This window comes from Myotis myotis, unplaced genomic scaffold (assembly GCF_014108235.1).
Source record: "Myotis myotis isolate mMyoMyo1 unplaced genomic scaffold, mMyoMyo1.p scaffold_m19_p_3, whole genome shotgun sequence".
Classification (NCBI taxonomy): domain Eukaryota; kingdom Metazoa; phylum Chordata; class Mammalia; order Chiroptera; family Vespertilionidae; genus Myotis; species Myotis myotis.
Genome location: NW_023416335.1, coordinates 57,550,145 through 57,577,652, shown reverse-complemented (window position 1 = coordinate 57,577,652; position 27,508 = coordinate 57,550,145). Strand labels below are relative to the sequence as shown.

General features: G+C 38.9%; 1 protein-coding gene across 16 annotated transcripts in view; it reads left to right on the top strand.

Annotated features, from left to right (window-relative positions):
- LMO7 (LIM domain 7) overlaps window positions 1-27,508 on the top strand; it is a 211,847-nt gene that overhangs the window by 141,991 nt on the left and 42,348 nt on the right. For 6 of the 16 annotated variants that reach the window (XM_036300672.1, XM_036300670.1, XM_036300667.1 and 3 more), the window contains exons 5-12: window positions 7,016-7,046; window positions 7,922-8,035; window positions 12,151-12,349; window positions 17,119-17,371; window positions 18,330-18,608; window positions 18,891-19,082; window positions 20,179-20,898; window positions 21,906-21,935. In XM_036300672.1, coding sequence (XP_036156565.1) covers window positions 7,016-7,046; window positions 7,922-8,035; window positions 12,151-12,349; window positions 17,119-17,371; window positions 18,330-18,608; window positions 18,891-19,082; window positions 20,179-20,898; window positions 21,906-21,935 — 1,818 coding nt within the window. The remainder of the gene's footprint in view (window positions 1-7,015; window positions 7,047-7,921; window positions 8,036-12,150; window positions 12,350-17,118; window positions 17,372-18,329; window positions 18,609-18,890; window positions 19,083-20,178; window positions 20,899-21,905; window positions 21,936-27,508) is intronic. The other 10 variants (XM_036300673.1, XM_036300679.1, XM_036300680.1 and 7 more) reach the window with 5 other exon arrangements.

Below are 27,508 nucleotides of genomic sequence, written 5' to 3'. Positions count from 1 at the left end.
GCTGTGAACAAGTGGCCAGACTTCATAAGCAACAACTGGAGGGGGGAGGTTACTTAGTGGCTTGGAGAAGGACCAAGGAACTTGTGAGCTCAACTTCTCTAACATCAACCTCGTTTCCCAAGAGGCAACATTCAGTTCAGCTAGTTGCTACCCAGGGCAGGGCAGGACAGGGCAGGACAGGGCAGGGGAGGGCAGGGCTGGGCAGGGCAGGGCTAGAACTAACTATAGATGGGGTGGGTCCCTAGGAAGAATCCATGCTTTACTCTGGGAAGTAGATGCCTGGGAACATAATCACCCAGTGAATCGCATGTATTTTTTCTGAGGAATAAAGATGGAGGCTTATTCTGGGTCAAGAAATAGGGACTATACGGACTGTAGGAGTTGAGGTAGAAGGAAGGATGACTGTGTGTGGCAGGGAGGAGACTGGGTGGAGTAGGAAGCTATACTGGGATCCCTTACAGCCTTCCAGATTCCTTGTTAGCCAGAGAGGCTTGGGGTGGTGGCAGGTGGAGCCAAACTTCTCATGGTACCTGGGGCGGAAATACTTCTCCTCTATCAGAAATTCCAGCATGAGTTTTTAATCATATGTTTCCTCAGATGGTGGTTTGATAAGATTGTTGTGTTTGATGTCTACAGAAGTTGGACTGGACAAGTTGGGAGTTGGGATTTGAGAAGGAAAGAGGCTTTTGGAGCACAGATATTTCCATTCTTTATTATGATATTGGGGCAGAACATGAGGAGACTGGACCCTGCAGAGTTGCAAATGAGGTGGTTGGTACTTTGAGGGAAAAAAGGGTATGTCAAAGTATGGGAGAGAAACATAAAAAGAGAAATAGGATTGTGTTTCAAACTCCATGAAGCTTTATCTTATTTTTGGGGAAATACCCTCCATCTTTCTCTGCCCTTGCTGTGCTGGACTAGCTCCATGAGTGGCTGTAGGCAACTTGTACATGAACATCTGAATGCTTGAATTCTGGGATGTAACCATGAGTCAGGTATGGTTCCAGCTCTTTGCAGTCCACCGGAGGAGACTCTAGGAACATCTGTTGTGGGTGCATGCATGTGGGCCCTGGGTTAGCTCTTCGATAAACAGAAGGTATTTGGAAATATTTTGATGAGGCCCTAGTACACAACTGGCTGTCCCAAACTATAATGAAACTATAATTCCATCCTTCAATACTTTGTCTTCAAACTATGCTCTCAGATATGAGGGAGATAGATTTTGGCAATGTATGCACATTATTCCCCCTCAGATTTTGAGCTTTTGGAAAATGTATGGTGTTGGCCAAGGAGCAGTCCCTGGTAGACAAAGGGTGGGTGAGGAGGGCTGGCTTGGTATCAACATGGATGTTTGGTCAATGACAGAAATATCACCCCAGTTTGCCTTGCCTTTTGTTTGCCCTTATTCTAGAAATAATTTCTTGTTCATAATCTTGCATAACAAGAGGGCAAGGAAAGCATAATATGAATGATGGATTGCGCTTCACAGAAATGTCTTTACTGCAGGGAATACTTTGTGCTGGGAAACCTGGCTGTCTTCTGGCTACTTCCCTTCCTCCATACTGTTGGTTGAGATGGGTAATTGGAGGATAGTCTTGAAACATCTCCTTTACTTGATCTGCCTGGGTTAAGCATGTTTTAAACTCACGTAAGCCCAGTGAGATCAGTATGTTGTTTCCAGGTGACACTATGGAGACATGGAGTTAAGAAAACATGAGCAAGTCCTCACAGCTTATCAGAGTGGATCCAGAATTCACACCCAGGAAGTCTGACCCCGGAGCCTGCCCTCTTAGCCAAGCTGTCATCTCAGGGAAGGGCCTGGCATGGGATCTCCTGCAGGGAGCCAGAGCACCTACATGGATTCTGTTTCCCTGGCCTTTGGTTAGCCGTGGTACTTCTTCATTAATATTTTGTACTGGTATTCTAAAATAGCTTTGAATACAGAAGGGATCAGACCCAGAGCTTTGTGGCTGTAAGTATACCTGACAGCTGTTAGGATAAGATGGTGACAGATGGTTATGTTTACTGATGGGCCCACTTGACAGTTAGTGGCTCTTTCTGACCTCTAACAGAGAGTTCTGAGGTCTATAATGGGAATATATATATATCTTCTGGGCTTTTTGTCAGGTAGTGAAGAAATTACCAGAGCTATTCCATTAACAGAGTGGAAGATTATGTTATACTTGCTATTTCTTGAATATCAAATACAATATTTTAAAATTAGTGTATGGAAACTACAGCATAGGGAATATAGTCAGTAATATTGTAATGATTATGTATGGTGCTAGGTCGGTACATGAAATATTGGGAGATTGCTTTGTAAATTATATGGTTGTCTAACCATTTTTCTGTATACCTAAAACTAATATAAAATAATATTGAATGTCAACTGTAATTGAAAAAAATAAAAATTAGTGTGTGATATGCAGGGAATACTAGCAACATACTGATCATAGTCATTTTTTTCAAACTATTAATGTTTTATCTCTGCACCTTTTTATGTTAGATTCGGGTTTCAAGGTAGGCTTGGATTCTTTAGCCTCTGTTTTTCAGAACTCTGCTGGGAAGTGTTTCTTTTTTTAAAACTTGATTTCAGAGAGGAAGGAAGAGGGAGAGGGGTAGGAACATCAATGATGACTGAGAATCATTGATTGGCTGCCTCCTGCATGCCCTCTACTAGGGATCGAGCCCACAACCTGACACGTGCCCTGACTGGGAATTGAACGGTGACCTCCTGGTACACGCTCAACTACTGAGCCACACCTGCCAGGATGCTGGGAAGTGTTTTTTCTGAGAGATTAGCAGTTAACCTTTTACTCAGTGCTTTGAAGTTGGTCTTTGTTTTTGAGTCTGTGCCCTTTTCTGGGTTACTGATGTATGATTATAAAGAATTCATTTTATTGCGATTTTCAAGATAGTAGCTTAAAAAAGAAACCCAATTGTGAATTTCAATATGATTTGAATCAAAATTGGATATATTTTATTTTATTTTGGGGGTATATTTTAATAAGCTAGTCCAATTTAACTGTTCTTTGACATCATATGAATAATTATTAGGAATCTTCCTGGCTTTTATTATTTCAAGGTATCTTTTGCTAAATTACATTTCTTTAAACTAAATAAATGTGTTCAGTCAGTGTTTGAGAGCCTCTGTGTGCCATGCACTGTGCTTGACTTTATTTATTTATTTATTTATTTATTTTAAAATATAAGTTTATTGATTTCAGAGAGGAAGGGGGAGAGAGAGATCAAAGATGAGAACGAATCATTGAGTGGCTGCCTCCTGCACGTCCCACACTAGGGACCGAGCCTGCAACCTGGGCATGTACCCTGATTGGGAACTGAACCGTCACCTCCTGGTCACGCTCAGCTACTGAGCCACACTGGCTGGGCTGTATTAGATATTTTTAATAGAATATTTTTATGTGCTTGCTAGGTGGTAGACTCTGTCTTAAAGACACTTGGGATATGCTAGTAAACAACACCACAAAAATTCTTTTGGATTTTGGTGGAGGAAAGAGTTAATAAATGAATGCCTGCAGAAGATGGTTATAAATACAAAAATAAAGCAGCGATGAGAGATGGGTGTGTCAGGCAGACTGGCTGCAGTTTTAAATACTGGGGTCCCACATGGCTTTGCTGGGAAGCCTTTGTGTGTAGCTTGGAGAATAAGATGGACTCTGTTCTCATGTTCTCACATAGCTTAGTGTTATTAACTGCTTCCTGATGAGCACCTGCCAGGAGGGTAGGGGCTCCGCTAAGTACCTGTGTACATTTCCTGCTACTCTGTTGAACTTGTGGTTCTCAACCTTCTGGCCCTTTAAATACAGTTCCTCATGTTGTGACCCAACCATAAAATTATTTTCGTTGCTACTTCATAACTGTAATGTTGCTACTGTTATGAAACGTAATGTAAATATCTGATATGCAGGATGGTCTTAGGCGACCCCTGTGAAAGGGTCGTTCGACTGCCAAAGGGGTCGTGACCCACAGGTTGAGAACTGCTGAACTAGAGGATCTTATCGCCAGTTTCTCCAGAATGGGAACTGAAGGTTTGAGAATCAAGTAAATTGCCAAGACAAACATGGCTAGTGGGACGCAGATCAGATCCAAGGCCTGCTCTTAAACAGTGTTTTTGCTAAGTCAACTCTCGAAATATTTGTTATGGAGGAGTTAGCCAACTTTGGAGATAAGGCTACCTTAATTTTGGTTCTGACTGGTTGGGCAGTGCTTGGCTGGCTCAGGGAGAGTGTTGTGTTATGAGCCTCCTCCCTGGTGCTTTTTCTATTTAAAAGGCCTTGAGCTCGTGCCCTGGCCCCAGTAGGCAGAGAGCTGCCTGGTTACCGACTTCCATGCAGAGGGATGAGTTTGTTGTGTGTCAGAAAGTGGCGTCTCATGACTCCAGCAAATCATTGACTACTTGAATTCCTGGTGCTGCAGTTCAGTGATAGGACACTAAGTTGGCTGGCCTATGTATCATTATGTCCAAGAGCACATTATAAATGCCCGTATTTAGAAGGGAACGTAGAGTGAAAGGTTGTAGTGCCAAGTTCACTGATTATTGTGCCTGTTTATGACAGAAGAGGCCATACCTTGTATTTACAGCGATTGCTTTATCATAATAAAAAGTAAATAGTAAATGAGTGTTTTGGATTAGAACCTTTATAGAGGGCTGTGGAAAGTCTGGGGTTCAAGAGAGCTCTGTTGTTTTTCTGCCCTCAGTGTGCTTATGATAACGTTCAACACAAAGCATCCCACTTTTAATAGGGTAGTGATTTTTCAGCCTAGTATATCCTTTGCATTGAGTATTGCTTATTCTTTTGTGCTTTGGCTAATTCCATATCTGAGGTGTGTATGTTGGTCATTAATCTAAAAAAGAAGCTATATATTTCACAACTCTATGTACTATTTTTTATTGGTAGTTTCTAGTGATTTTTGCCTCTATTACTTCCAAAATTAAATGTTGTTAATTTTTACAAGGTGATTTTCTTTTTTTATTCAAGAAGTAAACTGTGATTTGAGCACTTGGGCTGTGAAATTCTATTTATTGACTTTATTGAGTTACTGGAGGCCCGATGCACATCGTGCAAGGGGCTTGGCCCTTGCAGCTCTGGCTTCGTCCAGAAGGTTGTCGGGAAGGACACCTGGGAGGTCGTTCTATTGTCCAGCATAATTAGCATATTACACTTTTATTATTATAGATAATATACATACAGAAAGGATTTATAAGTGTACAATTCAAAGACTGTAGAGATGGAACACACTTAAGCACTCAGCTTCAAAATCAAAGTACAAGAAATTATCAGTGTCCTAGAAACCCCCACATTTTCAATCACTTGCACCATCTTCTCCCATCAGGGTAACCTCTGTTCTGACTTCTAACATCATATCTTTGTTTTGCCTATTCTTGTATTTGGCATGAATGATAGGTAACAATCTATATACTCTATGTGTCTGGATTCTTTTGTTTCCCATTTGTGAGGTTGAACCATATGGTTGAATGCAATTGTGGGTTATTTGTTCTAATTGTTATATAATATTTAATTGTGTGGATATTCCACAATTTATTCATTCTAATGTTAAAGAATTCTGTGTAGCTTACAGCTTATTCTAAGTGGTGCTTCTACAAACATTGTCATATATGACTTAAGGTGAATTTATGTAAGCATTTCTGTTGGGTATATGCCTAGGAGTGGAATTATTAGGTCATAGAATATGAATATATTCAGCTTGAATAGATACTTCTGAGTAGGCTAAAAGTTAAAGTAGTACCAATTTCTATTTTCACAGTAGTGTGAAAGCTTGTAAATGTTATTTTTGATATGATGTTTTGCGGGTAGATGGGAGGTGTAATGTTCTTAGGTTCATTTTATTTCAAGTTTTTTTTATGGAAAGGAATGGTCATAGCTGTCTCATTGAGTCTTTGAAAGCTAAATTAAATATCTGTGTGCTCATTTTCCCCCTCTTCTCTTTCTGTCTTCCTATATCTTATATGTGTTTTAAACATAGAATATGTGTGTGTATATATATTTTATCTTACAAATGTACCCCTTATAGACTCTTAGACTGAAAAGCCACCTAGAAGTCATCCAGCTCAGGCTTCTAAAGTCTCTCTGAATTCACATTGATCCTGCTGAAGTGTCTCTAACGACTGAAAGCACATTGTTTTAGGGCAACCTAAGTTCCTTTTATTAATTCATTCATATTGTTGCTTCTTCAGCATTGTGGTGACATCAGCCTATTTTTAACTTCACCCATAAATGTCATGTCCTGTTATAAGTAAAGGGAAAAACACACCCATGATTCTTGTAATAGAGCAAAATCTCTTCAGGGGGAGATTCATGGCTATTAAAAAAAAATTTATATATATATATGGATTTCAGAGAGGAAAGGAGAGGGAGAGAGATAGAAACATCAATGATGAGAGAGATTCATTGACTGGCTGCCTCCTGAATGCTCCCCACTGGGGACCGAGCCTCAAACGTGGGCATGGACCCTGACCAGGAGTCTAACCATGACCTCTTGGTTTATAGGTCGATGCTCAACCACTGAGCCATGCTGGCTAGGCTCACAGTTATTTTTTAAACGTTGCTTCCAACATCTGCAGGGTTGTGGGCTCAGCAGTTTGCTCTGGGGAATTTGGGTGAGAAAACTGATGTGGACGATGAAGATGAGAACTCAGTGCAAAATAGCTTTTCTTTCTCCTGTTTCTGATCCCTCTGCCATGAGCACATTTCCCCCCCTTTGATAGGGTTTAAGCATTGTTTAAAATAAATACAAAAAATGCAAATACTGCATTTTAGAAACCAGATTGTAATGAATAAAATGAGAAAATACAAGCTTTTTAACAGAAACTGATGCTTATATTTCATGAAATCAATGAATGCAGGAAATTTTTTTCTGAAATTTCTGAGCTTCCAGGTGGTATTAATATCCATAGAACTGAGCTTCAGTTAATAATTAATAATTTAAAGTTCTTAGATATTAATAGATATTTTCTCTTTTTTCTTTACAGGCAAGAAGAGACTGATAGGAGAGTGAAAAATGTAAGATATGTTTAAATGGAATATTATAGATTTTTTTACTTGTTATGTAATAAGGCAGTGGGATCTAAAAATAGCTGATATTCTCTGTTATCTTTTTTTTCAATGAAATTTTTGCTAGAAACCAACCAGTCACAAACTCTAAATATGTTAAAATATGGTTAAAACATATTGTCTGTCTTCATGGTAATAAGAGGATAGTTTAAACTTAGAAAGTTGTTTTTCATATGTTAGTAATGTGGTAAAGGCAAATAAACACATGTTAGGACTTTTAGGGGAGTAAGTCAGAAACCATCAAATCAGACTTTAAGGAACAACAATGAATGTTTAAGAATTCTACCTGATTATTCAATGTGGACTTATATAATATCTATAATATTCTAATGTATTAGAAGAATTTCTGATGTGACAGCTTATTAAACACATAAGAGCTCAGTACCTTTAGGAAAGCTGAGACATTGATTTTAAGTGTCCATTTACTAAGTTTGTTGGTTAGAAAAATATTTATTGCTTTAAAGGTTTAATTCGCCCCCCCCCCCTTCATATGTACTAGTAGAATGCATGAATGAATTCTACTATACATACGAAGTTGGGATCTGGGCTTTTGTCTGAGAATGTGCTCAGATAATGCCTGAATGCCCCCACCTGGGGGACTGAGCCTGAAACCTAGGCATGTACCCTGACCAGGAATCTAACTGTGCAATCTAGGAAGAATGAATCACATTTTTAATGACCCTTTTCCTTCCCATAATTTAAAAGAAAAATCTTTCAGCTATAGATAGATATGCTCTTTTATCCGGAATGCTCACATGCATTTGAGATTGCAGTTAGTTGCTATAAATAGACTGATCTTTTTGTTTTATGGACTTTTTTTAAAGGTTTTGATAACATTGTACTGGCTGGGAAGAAAAGCACAAAGTAACCCCTACTATAATGGTCCATATCTTAATTTGAAAGCATTTGAGAATCTTTTGGGACAAGCTCTCACCAAGGTAAGGAAACTATATCTGTATGAGATGATCACTATAACTAATACTATTTTCTCTTCTTCTCTCCCTCCCCCTTTCGGTTTTCCTTCCATTTCATTCTTCTCCTTCTCTATAGCAAATGTGGAAGGTCTGACTATCTTTGTTCTGGTCTAGATTGGGATGGGTAGAGAGGATTGTTACTCATTGACTGGCTTTGTATGCCACCACTAGGGACTGAGTGAGTCTATTTCACTACAGTGTCCAGGATATAGGCATTTATCTTTTAATTCTAGCTAACTCCACAATAGGCATTCGTTTCCTTTCTTAGATACTTTGTATACTTAAATCTTTCTATGTTCATTATGAATTCAACCTGTAGTAGAAAGGTTCTTCAGGGTTATTAAAATGTATGGAAGCTACGCAATTTTTAAAAATTTTTAGTATCTTTTAGTCATGGAGGAGTACCTCTAATGCCTATATTTCTATATCTCCACAATTCTACATACTGCTTCTGTTTCCTAAGGAGTAGTGAATGCTGTTACATGAAACATGATATGGCTTTTTAAAATTAGAATGCTTATTGTAATGCTTTTGATTGTTTAAGGACAGTTTGAGGAGAGTTGAGTGCCAGGTCTGACTGTAGTTCTGCCAAATCTTCATTTATAAGATCCAAATGGGAAAATTAACTTCTCTTAGGGGATATATGTCTAGGGGAGTTTGCAATGCTCAGAAGAAAATAGGTAGTCAAAATAATATATCACCGTCTAATTAATTGTAGTTGCTCCATTGGTTTTGATGGATGATGATGAAGTGATACTTTACCAAAAAGGCGTTTGGTATTAGTCTCGAGCACATTGTAAAGATGTAATAAATGTTAGTTGTCATGAATGGAAGATAGAAATTGTAGATCAGGATGAAAATAGTTATCATGAATGGAAGATAGTAATTTTAGACCAAGGTGAAAATGATTACCAGGCCTTATATGTACCCTAATCTTTAGTTTTGCCCGAGTTTAGCCATCTACATTATAGAAAGATGGGATTATATAATTTAGAAGGTCTTCCTTTTTGATGATGATGATTTTTAATCCTCATCTAAGGATATATATGTTTTTCATTGATTTTTAGAGAGAGTGGAAGGGAGTGGAGCGGGGTGGTGGGGGGTGGGAGAGAAAAGCATCAATGTGAGAGTGGTACATTGTTGCCTCCTGCATGAGCTGACCAGGGCTGGGGATTGAACCTGCAACCCAGGTACATCCCCTTGACCGGGAATTGAATCCAAGACCCTTTGGTGCATGGGCCAATGCTCTAACGATTGAGCACACCAGCCAGGGCTTATTTTTGTTATTTTTGAATTGTAAAGAGTTTATAGCACTCTATTCAAATTCTTGAAACAGTTAATTCAGGTAATATTTGAGATATTATCATGCACAAGCCTTGTAGCAGGTGTTGGGAAAACGCACAAGACAAAGAATCCATCCTTGTGCAGCACAGTTGTCTGTTGGAGACAGATGAGCAGATAAGTCACTGCAGTGGAAGAGGGTAGAGGAGGGTAAGACTGATGGAGGAACATGCAGGGGGCTTTGGGCATGATCATAGCTTTGTCTCAGTTATTTCAGCTAAGAAAACATCCAGTTCAAAACAATATGGGACTTTGGCCCCTGTGTTAGTGTTCTCAACAGCCCTTGGTCCTTTTTATGGCAGTCTGACTCAGGCTGAATAAGGCTGGTGCAGTGCATGTGCTGGGAATGCTCTATTACAGGCTGTTTCCTGTCACCAGACGTAGGTAAACATTTTTCGTCAGTTAAATTTTTTTTTGATACTTAAAAACTATAGTTGTGGTTTTATTCCATTATTATAGAGTGGGAATAGCCATAAGAGGTGTGTGGATCTGTAACCTGTTTGGCAACTGTTTTGTTAAAAATCAAAACCATTGTGTTCATCAAACTTTCCAACTTAAGTAGATAATGCTTAATGGCCAATCCAAGATATCAGTTAAAAAAACACTTGGGATAAGCTGTTGCACCTGAGTTACCCTATAAGTTGGAGGTGACTCAGGTGACTTGTCAGAGAGAAGTCCTACATAACCAGGCACCAGGGTCAGACTCAGGCTCTTTTATAACTGTGGTGGCCTGTTATAAATACTTTAACATTTATGAGGTCAAAAGTCATCTCGCTGTGTAGTGAGAGGACCCTATGTCTACAACAGTATGTCTATAGAAGCCTGATGGATCAAAAGATTTACTTACGCTCTACCTGGTTTGGCTCAGTGGATAGAGGGTTGGCCTTCAGACTGAAGGGTCCAGGGTTTGATTCCGGTCAAGGACACATGTCTGGGTTGCAGGCTTAATCCCCAGTGTAGGGTGTGCATGAGGAAGCTGATCAACGATTCTCTTTCACCATTGATGTTTCTATCTCTCTCTCCCTCTTCCTTCCTCTCTGAAATCAATTAAAAAAAAGATTTACTTAAAGTTTTTAATCATTTTATATTATGAGACATATCTAGGTGATACCAGCATTAGGCCCAGCTTCCCCATCTGCTTAGAAATAAGGTACAAGGTAGGTGCTTACATTTTCATGACAGGATGTTAATTCTAACACCAGTTTGTCTGGCATCCAAAGATGTAAAAATCTAGTTCTACTCGACTTTATTGGTTCTTCAAACACTTGTCCAAAAATTCAACTACAGATTGACAAATCCAGCCTTAGCCAAAAGTGTGCCTGACGGAGCTGCTGATTATTCATTGTAAATGTTCTTTTGTCGATTTTTTCTTATGTTGAGAATGTTTATAATATGCTCATAGTTAGAGTACAACAAATATGTCATCAGATTCAATTATTAAAAATTTCCCGTATTGACTTTATTTATGTATCTGTTCATCAATCTATGTTTTATTTACTTAATCATTTTAAAGTAAATTGCAAAGATCTCACCCCTAAATACTTAGTATGCGTGTCTTAAGAATAAGAGTTTTTATTTTTGGTATATGGAAATTCTTTCATATAGCCACAATATCTATTAAAATTAAGAAAATTCATAAATATGCCCCATTATTTAATATTCAGTCTGTATTCAAATCTTCCCAATTATCTCCCAGCTCTGTTTCATAGCTTTTTTTTGAGGATCATGATTTAATTAAGGCCCACATCTTACATTTGGTTGTTGGGAATCCCTAGGTTCTTTAAACCATCTCTGTTTTAGTGAAGTCACCTGAAGCTAACATTCCTGACTTTTACTATAATGACAGTTACATTCACCATATTAAAACATTAAGAGTTTATTACTCTGTATTAATTCATTAATTAATTAATTATTACTCTGTATCATGACTCTGCTAAGGGCTTTATACATTTACTTAAATCCTAATTTTAAAAAATCCAGTTGTATTTTGCTATGTACTTTCATAGAGAAATGCTAATTAGAAATACGGATTTTGTGTAAATGCTATGTGATTTATAAACCTATAGTTATTGACATTTGCCATGTTTTTGTGCACCTCTTACATGAGCCAAACAAATATTTAATTTAGATTCAGGGAAAATATTTTGTATGTCAGCCAACAAGTCTGCTTTTCTTGGTTCAGATCTAGGTTTCTTAATCAATGAAAGTGATAAATTCTGTGACGTGTATACCTGCTGTACTTGCTCCTCTCTGTTTTAAACTTTTTGTTAAAAAATTTAACTACTTTTTTTATTTAACATATATCTCCTCAACTATTTGCAGAACGTAGGATGGTTATGATTAATTTGTCTTCTTTTGGATATCAAAGTCCAGTTTGATTTTTCTATTTAACTCCGTATTTATTGCCAAATAACTCTAGATAATAATTGATTTTAGTATATTAATTTAGTTAGTAGCTTTTCGTATTAAAATGTCTCCCATCCCTTAATTTTATATAGATTGTACTACTTTATTAAATAATAATGAATACCTCTTTGTTGTTATATGAGGACCAACTATTAGTTGTGGGAATGCAGATTTATTTTCTGATTTTTTAAAATCAGATTTTTATGATTAACAGGAGACCTTGTTGCCTCACCTATCAAATGAAGCACAACTTGAGCTATGCAAACAAACAAGTAATGACTGACTACAGTTTGGGATTTTATGCTAACTTATTCTCTAAAAAATTTTTTTAGGCACTTGAAGACTCCAGCTGCCTGAAACGAAGTGGCAGGGACAGTGGATACGGAGACATCTGGTGTGCTGACCGGGGAGAGTTCCCTGTGCCCCCAGGCAGCCATAGGAGAGAAGATTCATTTGAAAGCTTGGACTCTCTGGGCTCTAGGTCCTTCACAAGCTGCTCCTCTGATATCACGCTGAGGGGTGGGCGTGAAGGTGAGTTGCATTTTTTTTTAGTTAATCCCCACCCGAGGATATTTTTCCATTGATTTTTAGGGAGAGTGAAAGAGAGAGGGAAAGACAGAGAAAGAGCCATGTGAGAGAAACACATAGATTGGTTGCCTCCTGCATGAGCTATGGCCAGGGCCCAGGTTGGGGAGGAGCCTGTAACCAAGGTACACACCCTGGTCCGGAATCAAATCCGGGGACCCTTTGGTCCGCAGGCCTATGCTCTATCCACTGAGCCAAAACTGCTAGGTAAAGTGAGTTGTATTTTTGACTGGCAGTTTATTTGAATTTGTTTGCATGTTAAGAAAAAATTGGGAATGGGAGAAAGTAGAAAATTGAGGTGAAAACTATTGAGGGCAAAAATTTCATCAAGAAAATAGAGATTAAATTGTAATTTTTAATTTAAAAAAATATGTTTTTATTGAATTTTTTAGAGAGGAAGAGAGAGGGGGAGAGAGAGAGAAACATCAATGATGAGAATCATTGATCGGCTGCCTCCTGCATGCCCCACACTGGGATCGAGCCTGCAACCCAGACATGTGCCCTGACTGGGAATTGAACCACGACCTCCTGGTTAATGTACTGACGTTCAACCACTGAGATACACTGGCTGGACTGAAGTGTAATTGAAAAAAAATTTTTTTCCTCCCTCACTGTATCATCACTAGAGGGGTAGTGGTTTCAATTTTTCTTTCTTCCCATTTTCAGAGGAGACAAGAGGAACCGTTAAACTGTGATCTGTTTTATCAGTGATAATATATTTTGATTATTTTCCCTCCAGATTCAGGGTTAATAATCTGTGCCTATGAGGCCTATTGACTGGTATATCTAAACATAAAAAAGGTCCTAAAAAGTTTGTTCTAATTCCTGAGTTAATTTCTTATTTCCCTTCTCTTACTCCCCCCAAAAAAAGATTTTAAAAAATTCTCAAGAAAAAGAACAAGACAGACATCTTTTTAATGATCTCTAAGAGAAGAAATGATTGATATCTATCATGATATAACATTGTGCTAAACTTTGATTAAATAACAATATAAGCATGGTGTTAAAAAAACATCTTTTGATTCTGTAAGGGTCAGAGCTAATCCAGGACAGAGTAAGTATGAAAGGAGCATGTTAATGAAAATCATCCTGTTTTGGGGAGGAGACTTCTTTAAAATGTCAGTGTCCTGGTCAGATCAGTTAATTAAATGCTAAGTCTTACTCCTGTGAATGTTGGGTGGTCTGAGAAATTTCTAAATGTATACCTCTAGCAATTCAAATTGGACTAGATTGGAACCATGAGTAAAGTTGCTTCAAGTATTTCTGTGTTTCTACCATTAATGTGAAAAAAATTGAGAGTTCGGGTTGTGAGTTTGTACTAGATTGTTAGGAATTTTACTGGTTCATTTTGATTATTATTTTAATATTAAGTGACTTTTCTAACATTTTTATTATAAAAAAATTTCAAACATCATCAAAGTTTGGAAGAATTTTCCAGTGAACACCCATGTACCCACCACATAATTCTACCATAACATTTTATTATATCTGCTTCATCACATACCTATCCTGCCTCTCCCTGCCTTAATTTATCCATCTTATTTTTTGGAGGCATTTCAGAGCATATTACGCTTGTCCTAAATACTTTAGCATGTAGGTCATTAACTAGAGTTTAATCTTTATTTGTTGTTCTTAGGTAAATTTACATAAATGCAAAGTACGATGAATTTGTCTTTCAAAAATAAAAATCAGCAAAGTGTCAAGCATGGTCACAAAAAATGGCATTTAAAAACTAACAGTAAAAAATGTGAATGGCTAGGGAAGAGTTAACCTTTATAATTACTGCTGCAGTTGTTGGCTGTTTGCTATTTAGGTGTGACACTTTTATAGTCTAGATGAGTATTATAATAGTTTTAAAGAAATGGAATCTGATTTTTAATTTAAAGCTGTAAAAACAGGCTGAAATTCTGAACTCATTATATTACTCTGTCCTGACCAGAGAAGTGAAAACATTTAAAGTTTAAATTTATATCTGGCCAGCAAACAGTGAGAGGGAGATTGAGGCACTGTGGGAATATGCAGCCTTGAGACAGTTCAGATGCAGTGGGCCTGTGGTGCGGACTCCAAGTCTTCTCCGATTCTCATTGGACTGGTGCCTGTCCGTGTGGCCAAGAGCAGAGGCCACTGTCTCACAGCTTCCTGATCTCGGAAAAGGGGTTACAGGCCTTGTTAAAGGGTGTGGAAGTGAAGACTTGGTAATTATAACTAGGGGTCATAAAAGAGCCTGGGGGCCACCAGCATGATAAACGTTTTTTTGTGTGTGATTAGTATATTAAAATTCTGCTACCCACCAGGTTATAGTCCAAAATTGATGATCACCACAACTTAGGATAATGTTTTTAGGTTAACAGAATTGCAAGGTCAAATTCCTTAGGTTTATATGAAACTCCCTATCTCAAGAATATTTGCCTACTCTATAGAGCAGTGATGGCGAACCATGGTGTGTCAGCATTTTGAAAAACCCTAACTTAACTCTGGTGCCGTGTCACATACAGAAATTTTTTGTTATTTGCAGCCCTAGTAAAACAAAGACTTATATTTTTGATATTTATTTTATGTATTTAAATGCCATTTAACAAAGAAAAATCAATAAAAAAAATGAGTTCATGTGTCACCTCTGACATGCGTGTCATTGGTTCGCCATCACTGCTATAGAGCATTGTACTAGACTCAAAAATAAAAAGATAACTTTAAAAATTCATAAAATGAACAACATGATGACTATAGTTAATTAACACTGTTATATACCTGAAAGTTGTTAAGAAAGTAGATCCTGCCCTAGCCGGTTAGGCTCAGTGGATAGAGCGCCGGCCTGTGGACTGAAGGGTTCCAGGTTTCGATTCCGGTCAAGGGCACATGCCAGGGTTGCAGGCTCTATCACCAGTAGAGGGTGTGCATGAGGCAGCTGATCAATGATTCTCTCTCATCATTGGTGTTTCTATCTCTCCCTCCCTCTCCCTTTCTCTCTGAAATCAATAAAAATATATTAAAAAAAAGAAAATAGATCCTAAGAGTTCTCATCACAAGAATTTTTTTTTTTGTCTTTTTTTGTATCTGTATAAGAATGATGGATAACTAAACTTATCCATCATTAACTAAACTTATTGTAGTAATTGTTTTATAATATATTTAAATCAAATCATACTGGATACCTTAAACACATACACTATTGACCGGCTGGCATGGCTCAGTGGTTGAGCATTGACCTATGAACCAGGAGGTCATGGTTCATTCCCCAGTCAGGGCACATGTCCAGTTTGTGGGCTCGATCCCCAGTGGGGGGTGTGAAGGAGGCAGCCAATCGATGATTCTCTCTCATCAGTGATGCTTCTCTCTCAATCTCTCTCTCTCTCTCTCTCTCTCTCTCTCTCTCTCTTCCTCTCTGAAATAAATAAAAATATATTAAAACAAAAACATATACACTATTATATGTCAATTATATCTCAATAAAGATGGGGAAAATATTTCCGAGTAGCACAATCTTTTGTGCATTTAAGATTTCACATGTACAAATTTTGGCAAGAATTAAGACATTTCTCTTATTTCCAAAAAATGTACTGTTTATGTAGGAGGTGGTAAAAGCAAACGGAGCACAGATGATTGACCGTGAATCCTCCTGGTGAGAGCTGGTTAAATGTCTCCCGTTTTGCTGTTCCTCCCCTTCACCCTGTTCAGGTCTCCTGCTTACATAGCTGTGTGTTAAACCGCTTCCTGTAGGCCAGTCTCCCTGTTATTTACTGTAGATTCCTGCCAGGCAGGAGGGAGGAGAGAAGACCGCCTGTAGCTCAGGTTAACCCTGCAGGCGCTCTGCTCTGTGTGCTGAGAGAGTGCAGTGCTCAGGGAGTGGGCCTGGGTGGGAAGCAAGCCACGTTAGCAAACTTCCTTTACTAGTAGAAATACGCAGAGGCAGGAAGGAAAAAAGGGCAGGAGCGGGCGACAACTTGGCCCGGATCTGTAGCAGTGTTCTGTACCTCTTCTCCTCCCGTCTTTAAAAGAGTACAGCTATTTAGTTAGTTTTAAAAGAGTGGATTGTATTTGTATGGATCTGACTTTGAGGTGTAGTCTTTTGAATTTGTGTTTAAATGACTTTGTATCAAAAATGTAATTCCCACGGCCACCCTTAGAAAAAGCCTGACTTCTGTGTTCTCATTAAGGTATGAGACTTGACATTCCTATGGGACGTTAGAAGACATTTGGTTCTGTCTCAGACCTAATGTGTGATTCTTGCTGATAGGGGTCTCAGAATGGTCTACCGACCCCCTTTAAGATCTTCTGTGCTTTCTACTTTTTCTGTGTCCTCCCTTATCTCTTACCTCACACAAATTTTAGATGGTTGCATGCTTTATTTTGAACTACTGTCTCTCAAGAATTATTTTTATATCTCATTTTAAGTGTGTTTTATGGACATGTATTCCATCAACAAATTTGATGAAAAAATTATATGGGCAAGGAGAGTCAAGAAGAAAAGGGTTTCAGCTGTAATTTGGGACTTTTTCTGCGTAGAATGTGCAACAGTGAAAGAATGTACCGCAGGCGCCTCCAGTATGCAAAGCCAGTTCCTCCTAATGGATCTTATCGCAACTTCATGACAAATTTCTAAAAATATTTCCCGCAGTTAGCAGTAGGGAAAGACGAAGCAGGCATGCCGTGTGGGTTTCAGCGAGACGAATAATCTGGAAAATAAAGCCAGTTCTTGTGCCTTTTTATTTTTACAGGTTGTGAAAGCGACACAGATTCTGAATTTACCTTCAAAATGCAAGAATATAATAAAGATGATATGTCCTATCGAAGGATTTCGGCCATTGAACCAAAGTCTGCTTTACCATTCAATCGTTTCTTACCCAACAAGAGTAGACAGCCTTCCTACGTGCCGGCGCCCTTGAGGAAGAAGAAGCCGGACAGACATGAGGATAACAGAAGAAGCTGGGCAAGCCCGGTCGGCACAGAAGCTGATGGGACCTTTCCAAGGTACTGGGATGCGATCTGATGATTGAGCTTTAAAATTTCCTGTGTTTGCAAATGTGCTGGGATATTTAAATGTGGTAAAAGGAATGGTCCTTAACCTGTATTTCATAGATAATATTTTAAACTTCATTAATGAAAATGTTTTCCCCCCCCCTATATTTTTAGTCATTCATATCTTGAAGCTATATCTTCCATTTAAAAATGTCAGCATATGATTTGCTGGTTCTTTTTTTAGATGCCTGCCTTTAGCATTATGGTATCTTGCAGCTTACTGGGTGACTTACATTATTCCTTGGGAGCTCAGCTGTGCAGCTGCTCCCACCCCCGCCCCCACCCCCTTTGTTGATTTCTCATCAGGTTAGCAGAGCAGAGTGTGACTTTTCAAATCCAGCTTCCTATCAGAAGGAGGCATTCGGTCCCCAAAGTAGATCGGATGCCGAGGATGAGCAAAGGTTGCCTTCCTGTAGTTTTTTTTTTTTTTTTTTTTTCCCCTTCCTGTAGTTTTGGATGACTTAGCCAACCCTAGATTCCAGGTGAGAAAGAGCCCAGAGAGTTTCATCTCAAAAACTCTCTCTCCTAACTCTAGTTCACACTTGTTTTCTCCTGCTGACCTCGTAGCCACCGGGCTATGCGAACTGATGAGGTCAGAAAAATTTCTCCTGGGGCCACGTGTCTATCCTGTTGATTGTGCTACATAAAGTAATCCCCCAAACTGTTTGCAGCTTGTCTCCTTTTAGCACCGATTGTTATCTTCGGCCCTCGGGTATCAAGCTATTGTCTAATTAAAATGAGGTGCTGTGATGCTGCCGTAACTTTGCTCTAGGAGCGATAATGATGAGAAGGGCAACTAATTTGCTTCATTCACAGTGGTATAGACTTTGTGAGCCAGGAAGCATGCCTTTTGTGTTCTCTGTCACACGTTGATCATGCAGTATCTTAATTGGTTGGATGTTTTGAACAGTAACGAGAGGAGAACTTGGGGCACACATGTGGAGAACTGGACAGCAGTACAAGAAACTTCAGACTCCTTCTGTTACTTGGAGGAGGAAGAAGAAAGGACAAGCATCCCCGACACTGTAAAGGATGACCTTTATGTGCGAAAGCTAAGCCCCATCATGCCAAACCCAGGGAACACTTTTGATCAGTTTCTTCCCAAATGTTGGATCCCAGAAGATGTGAACTGGAAAAGAATAAAAAGGGAAACTTATAAGCCATGGTATAAAGAATTTCAGGGATTCAGGTTTGTCTTTATGCCTGTTTCTGTCAGTCTAGTGTTCATTCAGTGCCCTGGCTGGGTGCGTTCTGTGTGTGCTTTTTATGAAAGAGACAGACTGATTTCCTTCCAACATCTATAGAACCTCTGTAACTGAAAAAAAAAAATCATTTAAATTTAAAAGTTGGGATCTGGATCCTAACACATCCTCCTCTATACATAGTCATAGCTTGACACTATTTAGTTATATTTTTCTCCAATTCTTTGTCTTCTTCCCTCTCTCCTTCCTTTCTCTGCCTCATTCCACAGTAGATGGAGCCCAGACTTTGAGGATGAGGATTCAGGCTCTGACAGAAGCTCTGCCATTCTTAGTAGGATGCAGAAAGCAGAGCGTAGGCTAGACGGCACCTGCCAAAGACGTTCACTCCTGATGGAAGTAGCCAGGAGCACATGGGACAGCCATGCAGCCAGGAGAACCAGTGGTGCTTCGGAGGAGCCAAGGTGTACCTGCCTGCATGAGCCTTCCTGCTTGGAGTCTAGCATGCCACACCCAGCCGGCTTCTGCTGCGCCATTAACCTCTGACCATGATGCGTTGAATCATGAAACTATACTTACTTAATATTTAGTATAAAAGCCTAATGTATAGCATATTGCTTTCTGTGTAGACCTGTAAGCTTGGAAGTCTATAGGATTAAGTATTCTTTAGCATAGTCATGTATAAAACAGTATGGAGTTACATGTGGCATAGACAGTTCTTTTGGAAAACCATTTCTAAAAGGCCTTTGGAAAAGTGGACCGCCCTAGCTGGTTTGGCTCAGTGGATAGAGCATCTGCCTGCAGACTGAAGGGTACCAGATTTGATTCCGGCCAAGGGCACATGCCTGGGTTGCGGGCCTGCTCCCCAGTAGGGGGCGTGCAGGAGGCAGCCAATCAATGATTTTCTCTCATCATTGATGTTTCTATCTCTCTCTCCCTCTCCCTTCCCCTCTGAAATCAATAAAAATATGTTAAAGAAAAAGAAAAGTGGACCTAGTTTTACAGTTGTGCTATGTGTGGAGATATAAAGGAAATAACTTTCAGATGGACAGGAGGACAGGCAAGTCTGGTGGGAAAATGCAAAGAGAAGAGTCATCAGGGTCTTTCGTACAGCTTCAGAGCATTGTCGTTTTTAAATGTCTGCTTCCTACCGGTGCCTATTGCATACAGTGCTTCATGACCAACTCTAAAACCTTTCAAGATCATTCCTGCATCTCTGGGATGAGAATGAGGTCATTGTGGCTCATGGAATGAGGAAGAGGTGACAGCAAGAGTTGCATTGTATCTCAAGGAGCTGTACTCTTCCCAGTTCGAGCCCTGTCACTTGGCCTGCTTGGTGCCCACCTTTCCTGAGCTGTATCCTCTGCTCTTGTTTCTTTAAGTGGTACCCAGGAAAGGCACAGGTGGTGGCGTTCAATGCCAGTCTTTCTTCCACACAAGAGTCCTTCCCATGCCCCCTATAAATAAACAATAATGGCTAGTTGGTCTGCTACCTAATTACCTGTTCTCCTTAATGCACTTAATAAGATTCTCCCTTCCTTTTTCTTTTCTGTGCTTCAGTCCGTTTTTATTACTTCAGGCCCTCCAAACATATTCTGATGACATCTTATCTTCTGAAACAAATATCAAACTTGATCCCACTGCTGGCCCAAGGCTCATAACTCGCAGGAGGCATCTCTCTTATGCACCAGGGTATAGAAGAGGTGACCTTGAGATGTCAGCCCTCGATCCTGACTTAGAGAATGACGATTTCTTTGTCAGAAAGACTGGGGCTTTCCATGCCAATCCATGTGTCGTCCGAGCTTTCGAAGACTTCAGAAGGTTTTCTGGGCGAGATGATCCTGTAGAGCGAGATATAATTCTGCAGTGCAGAGAAGGTGAACTCGTACTTCCAGATCTAGAGAAAGATGATATGATTGTCCGCCGAATCCCAGCGCAGAAGAAAGAGGTGCCTCTCTCGGGGGCCCCAGATAGATACCAACCAATCCCTTTCCCCGAGCCCTGGACTCTTCCTCCAGAAATTCAAGCAAAGTTTCTCTGTGTACTTGAAAGGACGTGCCCATCCAAAGAGAAAAGTAATAGCTGTAGAGTACTAGTTCCTTCGTATCGGCGGAAGACAGATGACATGTTGACCCGTAAGATCCAGTGTTGGAAGCTGGGAACTTCTGTGCCTCCCATCAGCTTCATCCCTGGTCCCTGCAGTGAGGCGGACTTACGGAAGTGGGAGGCCATCCGGGAGGCCAGCAGGCTTAGGCACAGGAAACGGCTGATGGTTGAGAGGTCAGAGTGTGTTTCTGCAAGGACTTTGCTTGTACTGAATGGATGGTCTTGTGTTACTTTTCTTGTGTGAGAAAGTGGCATCATATTGCCCGACTGCATGCCCTGAGCCATTTTGAAGCATCCTCTAAACATTTATTTTGCTTTGAGAAACCTTTGCACATTTCCTGGAAAAAGTGCAATTCCATATTTGCACATCACTGAATCGCCTATTCGAGGCCTGTTTAAGAAAGTGTGTACACAGTCATTGCCTTGGGCCTTAAGGAGAGACTGTGGTACTGTTCTGAGACATGGTGTTTCATGAAAATGTTTTCTGATTACATTTACAGACTTTTATTCTCGTGTCCAGGTGTTTCTGAAATAGTCCGGTTGTAGTGTGGTTTTATGTGTTTCTCATTTTGGAGTGTGTGATTTTTGTGTAAAAATTTCCCTGAAAATATGGCATTGCAAATTTCATTTAACTTGCTTTTGACTTTTGTTTTTGACCTAGGTTTCTTGGACTATAAGTGTGTGAATTTCTAAATTTATAGTTTCAAAGTGTAGTGCAAACTTGATTAAAATGCATGAATATTATTTGCTGCCTGCTAAATTTTACATGTATGTAACTATGACCATTTTTAGAATAATGAACACATTTATGTGTTATGCAACTTGATGTTTGATGAATGAATGTTCAGTTTGTTGAACTTTGGGATGGGCAAATGTGATTAGGTTGAATAAACTTAGTAGATGCAAATCTAACTTTTTTATTAGTTCCTGGCAACTAATAAAGCTTTTTTTTTTGGATTTGTTAGTTCAAGCTAAATCCGGAAACTCTTGATCTTGCTTAATGTGAATTCCTTGAGATATGAGATCAATGAGAATTTGAGACATGATCAAGAATGTGACGGGAAAAGCAACCTTTTGAGATTTGTCCATCTCTTGTTAGACACAAGTTAAAAACGTCGAACATTTAAAAAATAACACACTGGAAGAAATGACTTTTAATTTTTGGTTTTCTGATTTCTTAGACTCTTTCAAAAGATTTATGGTGAGAATGGGTAAGTGTTGTGGTTTGCAGCAAAAAAGAAATCTCTGCACATTGTTTGTCCTTTGTGTAATGTGTCATTGCACTTCTATCCTGGCATGTTACTAAACGTGGATGCTGCGTGCTATGCATGAGATATTAAAATGGGATATTTTTCTTAATTTAGCAACCTAATGGTAGTGTGTCTGAGTGCTCAGTGCATGTACTGCTATCTCACAACAATAGAATTGTTTTAATGGTTCAAAATTCAGGAGTTTTTTTTTTTTTAAGGAGTTGATTAAAAGTAACAAAAGCACTTACCTGAGATTGGGTATATTTATTTTGGTATTTGATTATTAGATAGACCTAAATTCTCCTTTCTGGATGTGGGATACTGCATAATTGCATTTTAGAAAAATCTGTGATGGAAAGAGGATATTAGCATTTACTTTGAGGTTGGAATACATGTGGTTGGCATTGTCTAAATACTCCTACATATGGGGGCTTTCTTAGTTTGGTTGGTGAATGCCATTAATGTTCCCTTAGTAGGATTTGGAAACATTCTATGTTATAGAGTCAAATTAGCCTTCCAAAACTTGCACAAATTAAAATCTTGGTAGTTTCCACTATTATTGCAAAGACTGTATTTATAACTAATTCTTAATTTTTGTCTGTTTTTTTTAATTTTAGTCTCCTGATAGACATAAATATTATAAAAATAACTTTTGGAAATATTTTCCATTTCCAGAATAGTAGAGTTAAAAGTAAATATTACTTTTGCTTTTTACTACATACTAACTGTATAGAATCATTTATTCTTAGTAAAAAATAACCAGGTGGCACATATAAATATTTTCCATCAAACTTTCTTTGATGTTGTGAATCTAACTGCTAACATTTTTGAGCAAGAAGAAAAACTTAAATATTTTAATCTTAAATCAAGTATCTTAAATTTAAGGCCTAAGACTGAGTATCTAAGTATCTTTCCCTACTTAATTCATCTCTAAGATTTAATTCATCTCGAAGATTCTCTAGTTTTGATAATTTGATAGTGTAGAGGTCTTGAAAGTTGCTAAAATTGCTGTTTAAAGCAGTATAACCATTCTGGATGTCAAAGGTGTAACTGAACCACAGGCACATCATTGCAAGTACTTCTCAGTTGTTGATTTTAAAAATCAGGCTCCCAGCCTGTTTTGAATATGCCATGCAAGGACACGTCGTTCCCGCCCCAGCTCCTTAGGTGTTAAAGCCTTCTCATCAGTGAGGGTGAACACGGCAACTTCAACAAGATGCTTAAGCACCCGTTCATCTTGATTCATCAAGGCAAAGCTGTTGTAACTTGATGAAAAATCTTTTTTGCAGCTTCAAGCATTTTGAGTGATAATTTTCAGAAGAATTTTCATTGGTAAATAAGACTTTATAATGTAAATAGGTTGTTTTTCTTAAAGTGGATGCAAGTACCCTGAGTACAAGTCATGTGAGGGATGGAAACATGTACAGCTATTTCAAAGGATACGTTATATAACTGGGGTAAGAAAAGAGAGAAACCCAAATGCCAAGACTCAGAAAGCAAAGGATTTTTCTGGGCTGTCACTAGCAGGAGCGAATGCCTCCTGTAGATTATTTCAAGACTGCTGTTTGCCTGGTATAATGTTTGTTATAAAGGCAATTTAGTGGCAAGGGAACAGCACAAATAAAGATTGTCTGTAAATTGAGACTGATGAATACTAGTAATGCTTGCCTTGTCAAATAATGGAAAGTAACACAAATACAAATATGTTCTCACAAAACTCAAGTACATTTTGGGCCATTTGCAATAAAAAATCTATTATATGGTGTTTCCCCCCCCCCCCACCCCCATATTCTGTCAGTTACTGATATTTTTCTTAAATTGATCTGCAATGAAAACAAAAAATTGGATTGAATATAGGCTTTTAATCTGGAACTTATTTCATGTTTATAAAGATGTTCATAAGTGTTTATAAGGATAAAACAACTGATATTCCTGGGTGATATTTCTCTGGACATAATATATGTTACCTAGAAAATCATTATTGCTCAACATCCTATGGTTGAAAAATAATGAATGCTTTTTTTTTTTTTTTTTTTTTTTTTGGTAAGAACCAGGTTAAAGAGAAATGTGTATTAGATTTTGAAATCTTAGATTATTAATTTTTGGCTTGCTTTTTATTTGGCATTTAACACTTGTCACTTGTGTATTTTTAGTAAGACGCTTTGTGTGTGGCAGTCATTTCTCACATGTGTGCTTTTGTGTTGCATGGACTTATGCCCTTATGGTCTTGGTGGACGCTCTAAGGACAAATATGTAAGGATATACAGTTATAATTTTGCAATATGATTAAGCCATTGAATCTGCTGCCAATTATCTTTTTATTGTCAAGACAACAAAAAGGAAGGGAAAATAATGTTGATGTGAATTACTTTCTGGGGATTATGCTCCCAGGAAATATTTGACAATATCTGCAGACTTTTTGACGGTCATATTGGGTGAGCCTTTGGAGGGGCAGGGGAGGCAGGCATTGCTATTGGCATCTAGTTCCTTTACAGCAGGGATGCTGCTAAATGTCCTTCAGGAGGCAGGATAGCCGCCAACCACAGATAATTTTCTGGCCCCCAAATGTCAATAGTACTGCTGTGGAGAAACCCTGACTTAGACTATAAACCTATACATGAAAAGTTTCCTTTATATTGTTTATCAATCTAGTTTGTGGCAGCTCTAACGCCTCTTACCCTGGTTTTAGTATTGATTACCCTTTAGTTTAGTGAATTCCTGCAACATCTAATGGAGGTATACAGGGTAAGGCAAAAGTAGGTTTACAGTTGTTCATATGGAAAATAATACAATAATTAATAATAGTACAAGAATAAACTCTGTGCCTCACATACAACTACAGACCTACTTTCGCCCACTCTGTATTTGGAGGTGCATTAATAAGTATATTTATATCTTCCTCTGAAGGTTGGGGCCCCCTAACTTAGTATCATAGAAGTTCTATTTGCCCCATGAGGCTATCAGTGATTTTTATAGTAAGGAAATTTTGCTACATACTGGTCCTTTTTGATCCCTCACTCCTTAGATATTCATCTATAAGTTTTCTGACATTGAGTTCTAAAATAATATGCATCATAAAACTAGTCATAAAGTGCCAGGAGAGTAGCAGTTGATCAGTATCATGGGAGAAGAGAGTTAAGATTTTAGTAATACTGTTTTATAATCTATACCTTTTTCCTTTTCCTTTCCCTTTCTTTCTCTCTTCACCCCAAGTGCTGTTAAAGAAAAGTTGATTCAGCTAAAAATGCCACGTATTAGAACTGTATTTTCATTTTTGTAAAAAATCCAAAGCAGTTCCAAATGGAAGCCTCTCCAGATTTAAGGGCGGCAGATAAATGAATTTTAAGAATTGTGATTGGCTAGTGAACGTAGCGCGCGCAGCCTTTTATAGTTTCCCAAGCAATTTTCCTGAGACTATCTCTGGTGCTCATCTCATTTCTGTAAGGTAGACAGGTGGGTATTATATGCATTTTAGAAACATGGAGAAAGGGAAGCAGCTTTCCCAAGGTCGTCCAGCTAGTGAGTGGCAGAACCGGACTGAGGTTTTGTCTGATGAGATAATCCCGGTTAGGCTGCTTGGCTCACAGTAAGCCCTTAGAAGTTTATTATGCTGTCAACTCTGATAAGGAAAGAAAGAATTCTTCATGATCTGGCTAGAACACTCCCGCACTCCAAAAGTTCTAGATTTTATCAGTGTGGCCTGGGATGACCTCTCTAATTTGAAACTGCTTTGGGAGTTAGTTTTCAGAAGATCCCACACAGTTACATTTGCCTTCATAAGAAGAGTTGGTATATAGCACGAGATGGTTGTTGACATGCAGTCCACATAACCTACCCAAGCCTCATAAAAATCCCTTTCTTGAATGGGAAACTGAGGCTCAGAGAAGTGAAACGATGTTAGGATGGGGTGAAAATTGTTGCCACAGGCAGGCCCGGAGCCCCTACCTCCTGTCTCATTCCAGTGCCTGGCTCAGCCCGTATGGAAAGTGCTCAGGCTTATGTAGGAAACTTTATGCTCCCCAGGGAACAGAAGGCGCTCACATTCCTGCCCTGTGCAGGGACTTGTCAGCTCCTGGTAGTGTTTGGCTCACTTTGTTCACGTCGGGCACTGCCTGTGTGCCAGGTTCTGTGCGTGGGCTCTCAGGAGGCTGCCCTGCCCATGGTGAGTATGTTTTTTGAAAAGGCACAAGTTCAGGTTCTGCATTGCAGGAGGTGAGGTCTCAAAGAGCTCCGGTGTAGAAGTCTGGGCCAGTTGAGACCAGCCAGCTGTCCCCCCACCATAATGTTACTATCATATTTGCATTTCCATTTTTGTTCTGAAATTTTCGTAACCTTGCGTTTTAAGTACCCAGATTCCCTTCATGTCTTGATCGTGAACATTTTTCCTTGCCTCTTTTTGGTGAGTCTGTTATAGTATTAGCTGAAATAGCCTAATTCTTTGCAGTTTGTGAGTTAAGTAAATTTATATCCTCAAATTTTTACAGATCAGTTTTATATAGTCATACCTAGTTAAGTAATATTACATTCCTAGAGCAATATGTAATTTCATATGTAAATTCATGTATTTCCTCTATGTAATTCTTTAGTATTCCTTAATAAGTCCTATAAAGCTTTCTTTATAAAATTTTGGGGAGGAGTAATACATTCTTACAGAATATTAGAAACATTTCAAGTTTATTTTGCTTGATTAATGTGATAAAACATTACTTATTCTTATCACAGATGTTAAATGCATGTATCCTGCATGCCTTGTGCTATGTGTTCCTCCCAGGCAACGTATGAGCCTGTGAGGGAGCTAAGCCAAACATGCTTGTGCATGCTTGTGCACACACTATGCACATAATATGCTGATTGTTAGATACCATGAGAAAGGTAGAACTAAAGCACTAGAGAAGTTGGGAGAAGGGACAGACAGACCATTTTTGGCATAGAGGAGCTAGGAAGACTTTATCAAAGTGACAGAATATTATCTAGATCATTAATACATTTATGATCACATGCATGGGCTGGGCTCTCTTTGAGGCACAGGTGATATAGCCGTAAACAAACCGGATAAAACTCCTGCTTTGTAATCTTATAGGACAAGGCAGGTGATGTTGACATAAGCATACATTTCAGATGGCAATATATGCTATGGAGAAAGGTGGGCCAGGGGAGAGGGACATATGCTATTTTTGCAAGGAAACACTGAGATAACATTTAAGCAGGTGACTGGGAGTGAGAGGTAAGCCATATGGATATTTGGGTGAAGAGCTTATATGTGAGCATGAACAAGGAAGCCAGTTGGCAGTAGCCGAGTGAGTGGAGGAGAACATTTCAGGATGCAGAGATGTAGGTGGGGACCAGGCCATGGTTGGACCTTGTAATTCTTGGTAGGACCTGTTTTTAACTCGAGTGAGATGGGAATGAATTGGGGTGTTGAGTAGACGCATGATCTGAGTGCAATTTTGAGACTCCTCTGTCTGCTATGTTGAGAATACGCTGTTGGGCAGGAAGAGGTGGAAGTCGGGAGACAGATTATTGTGATAATACAG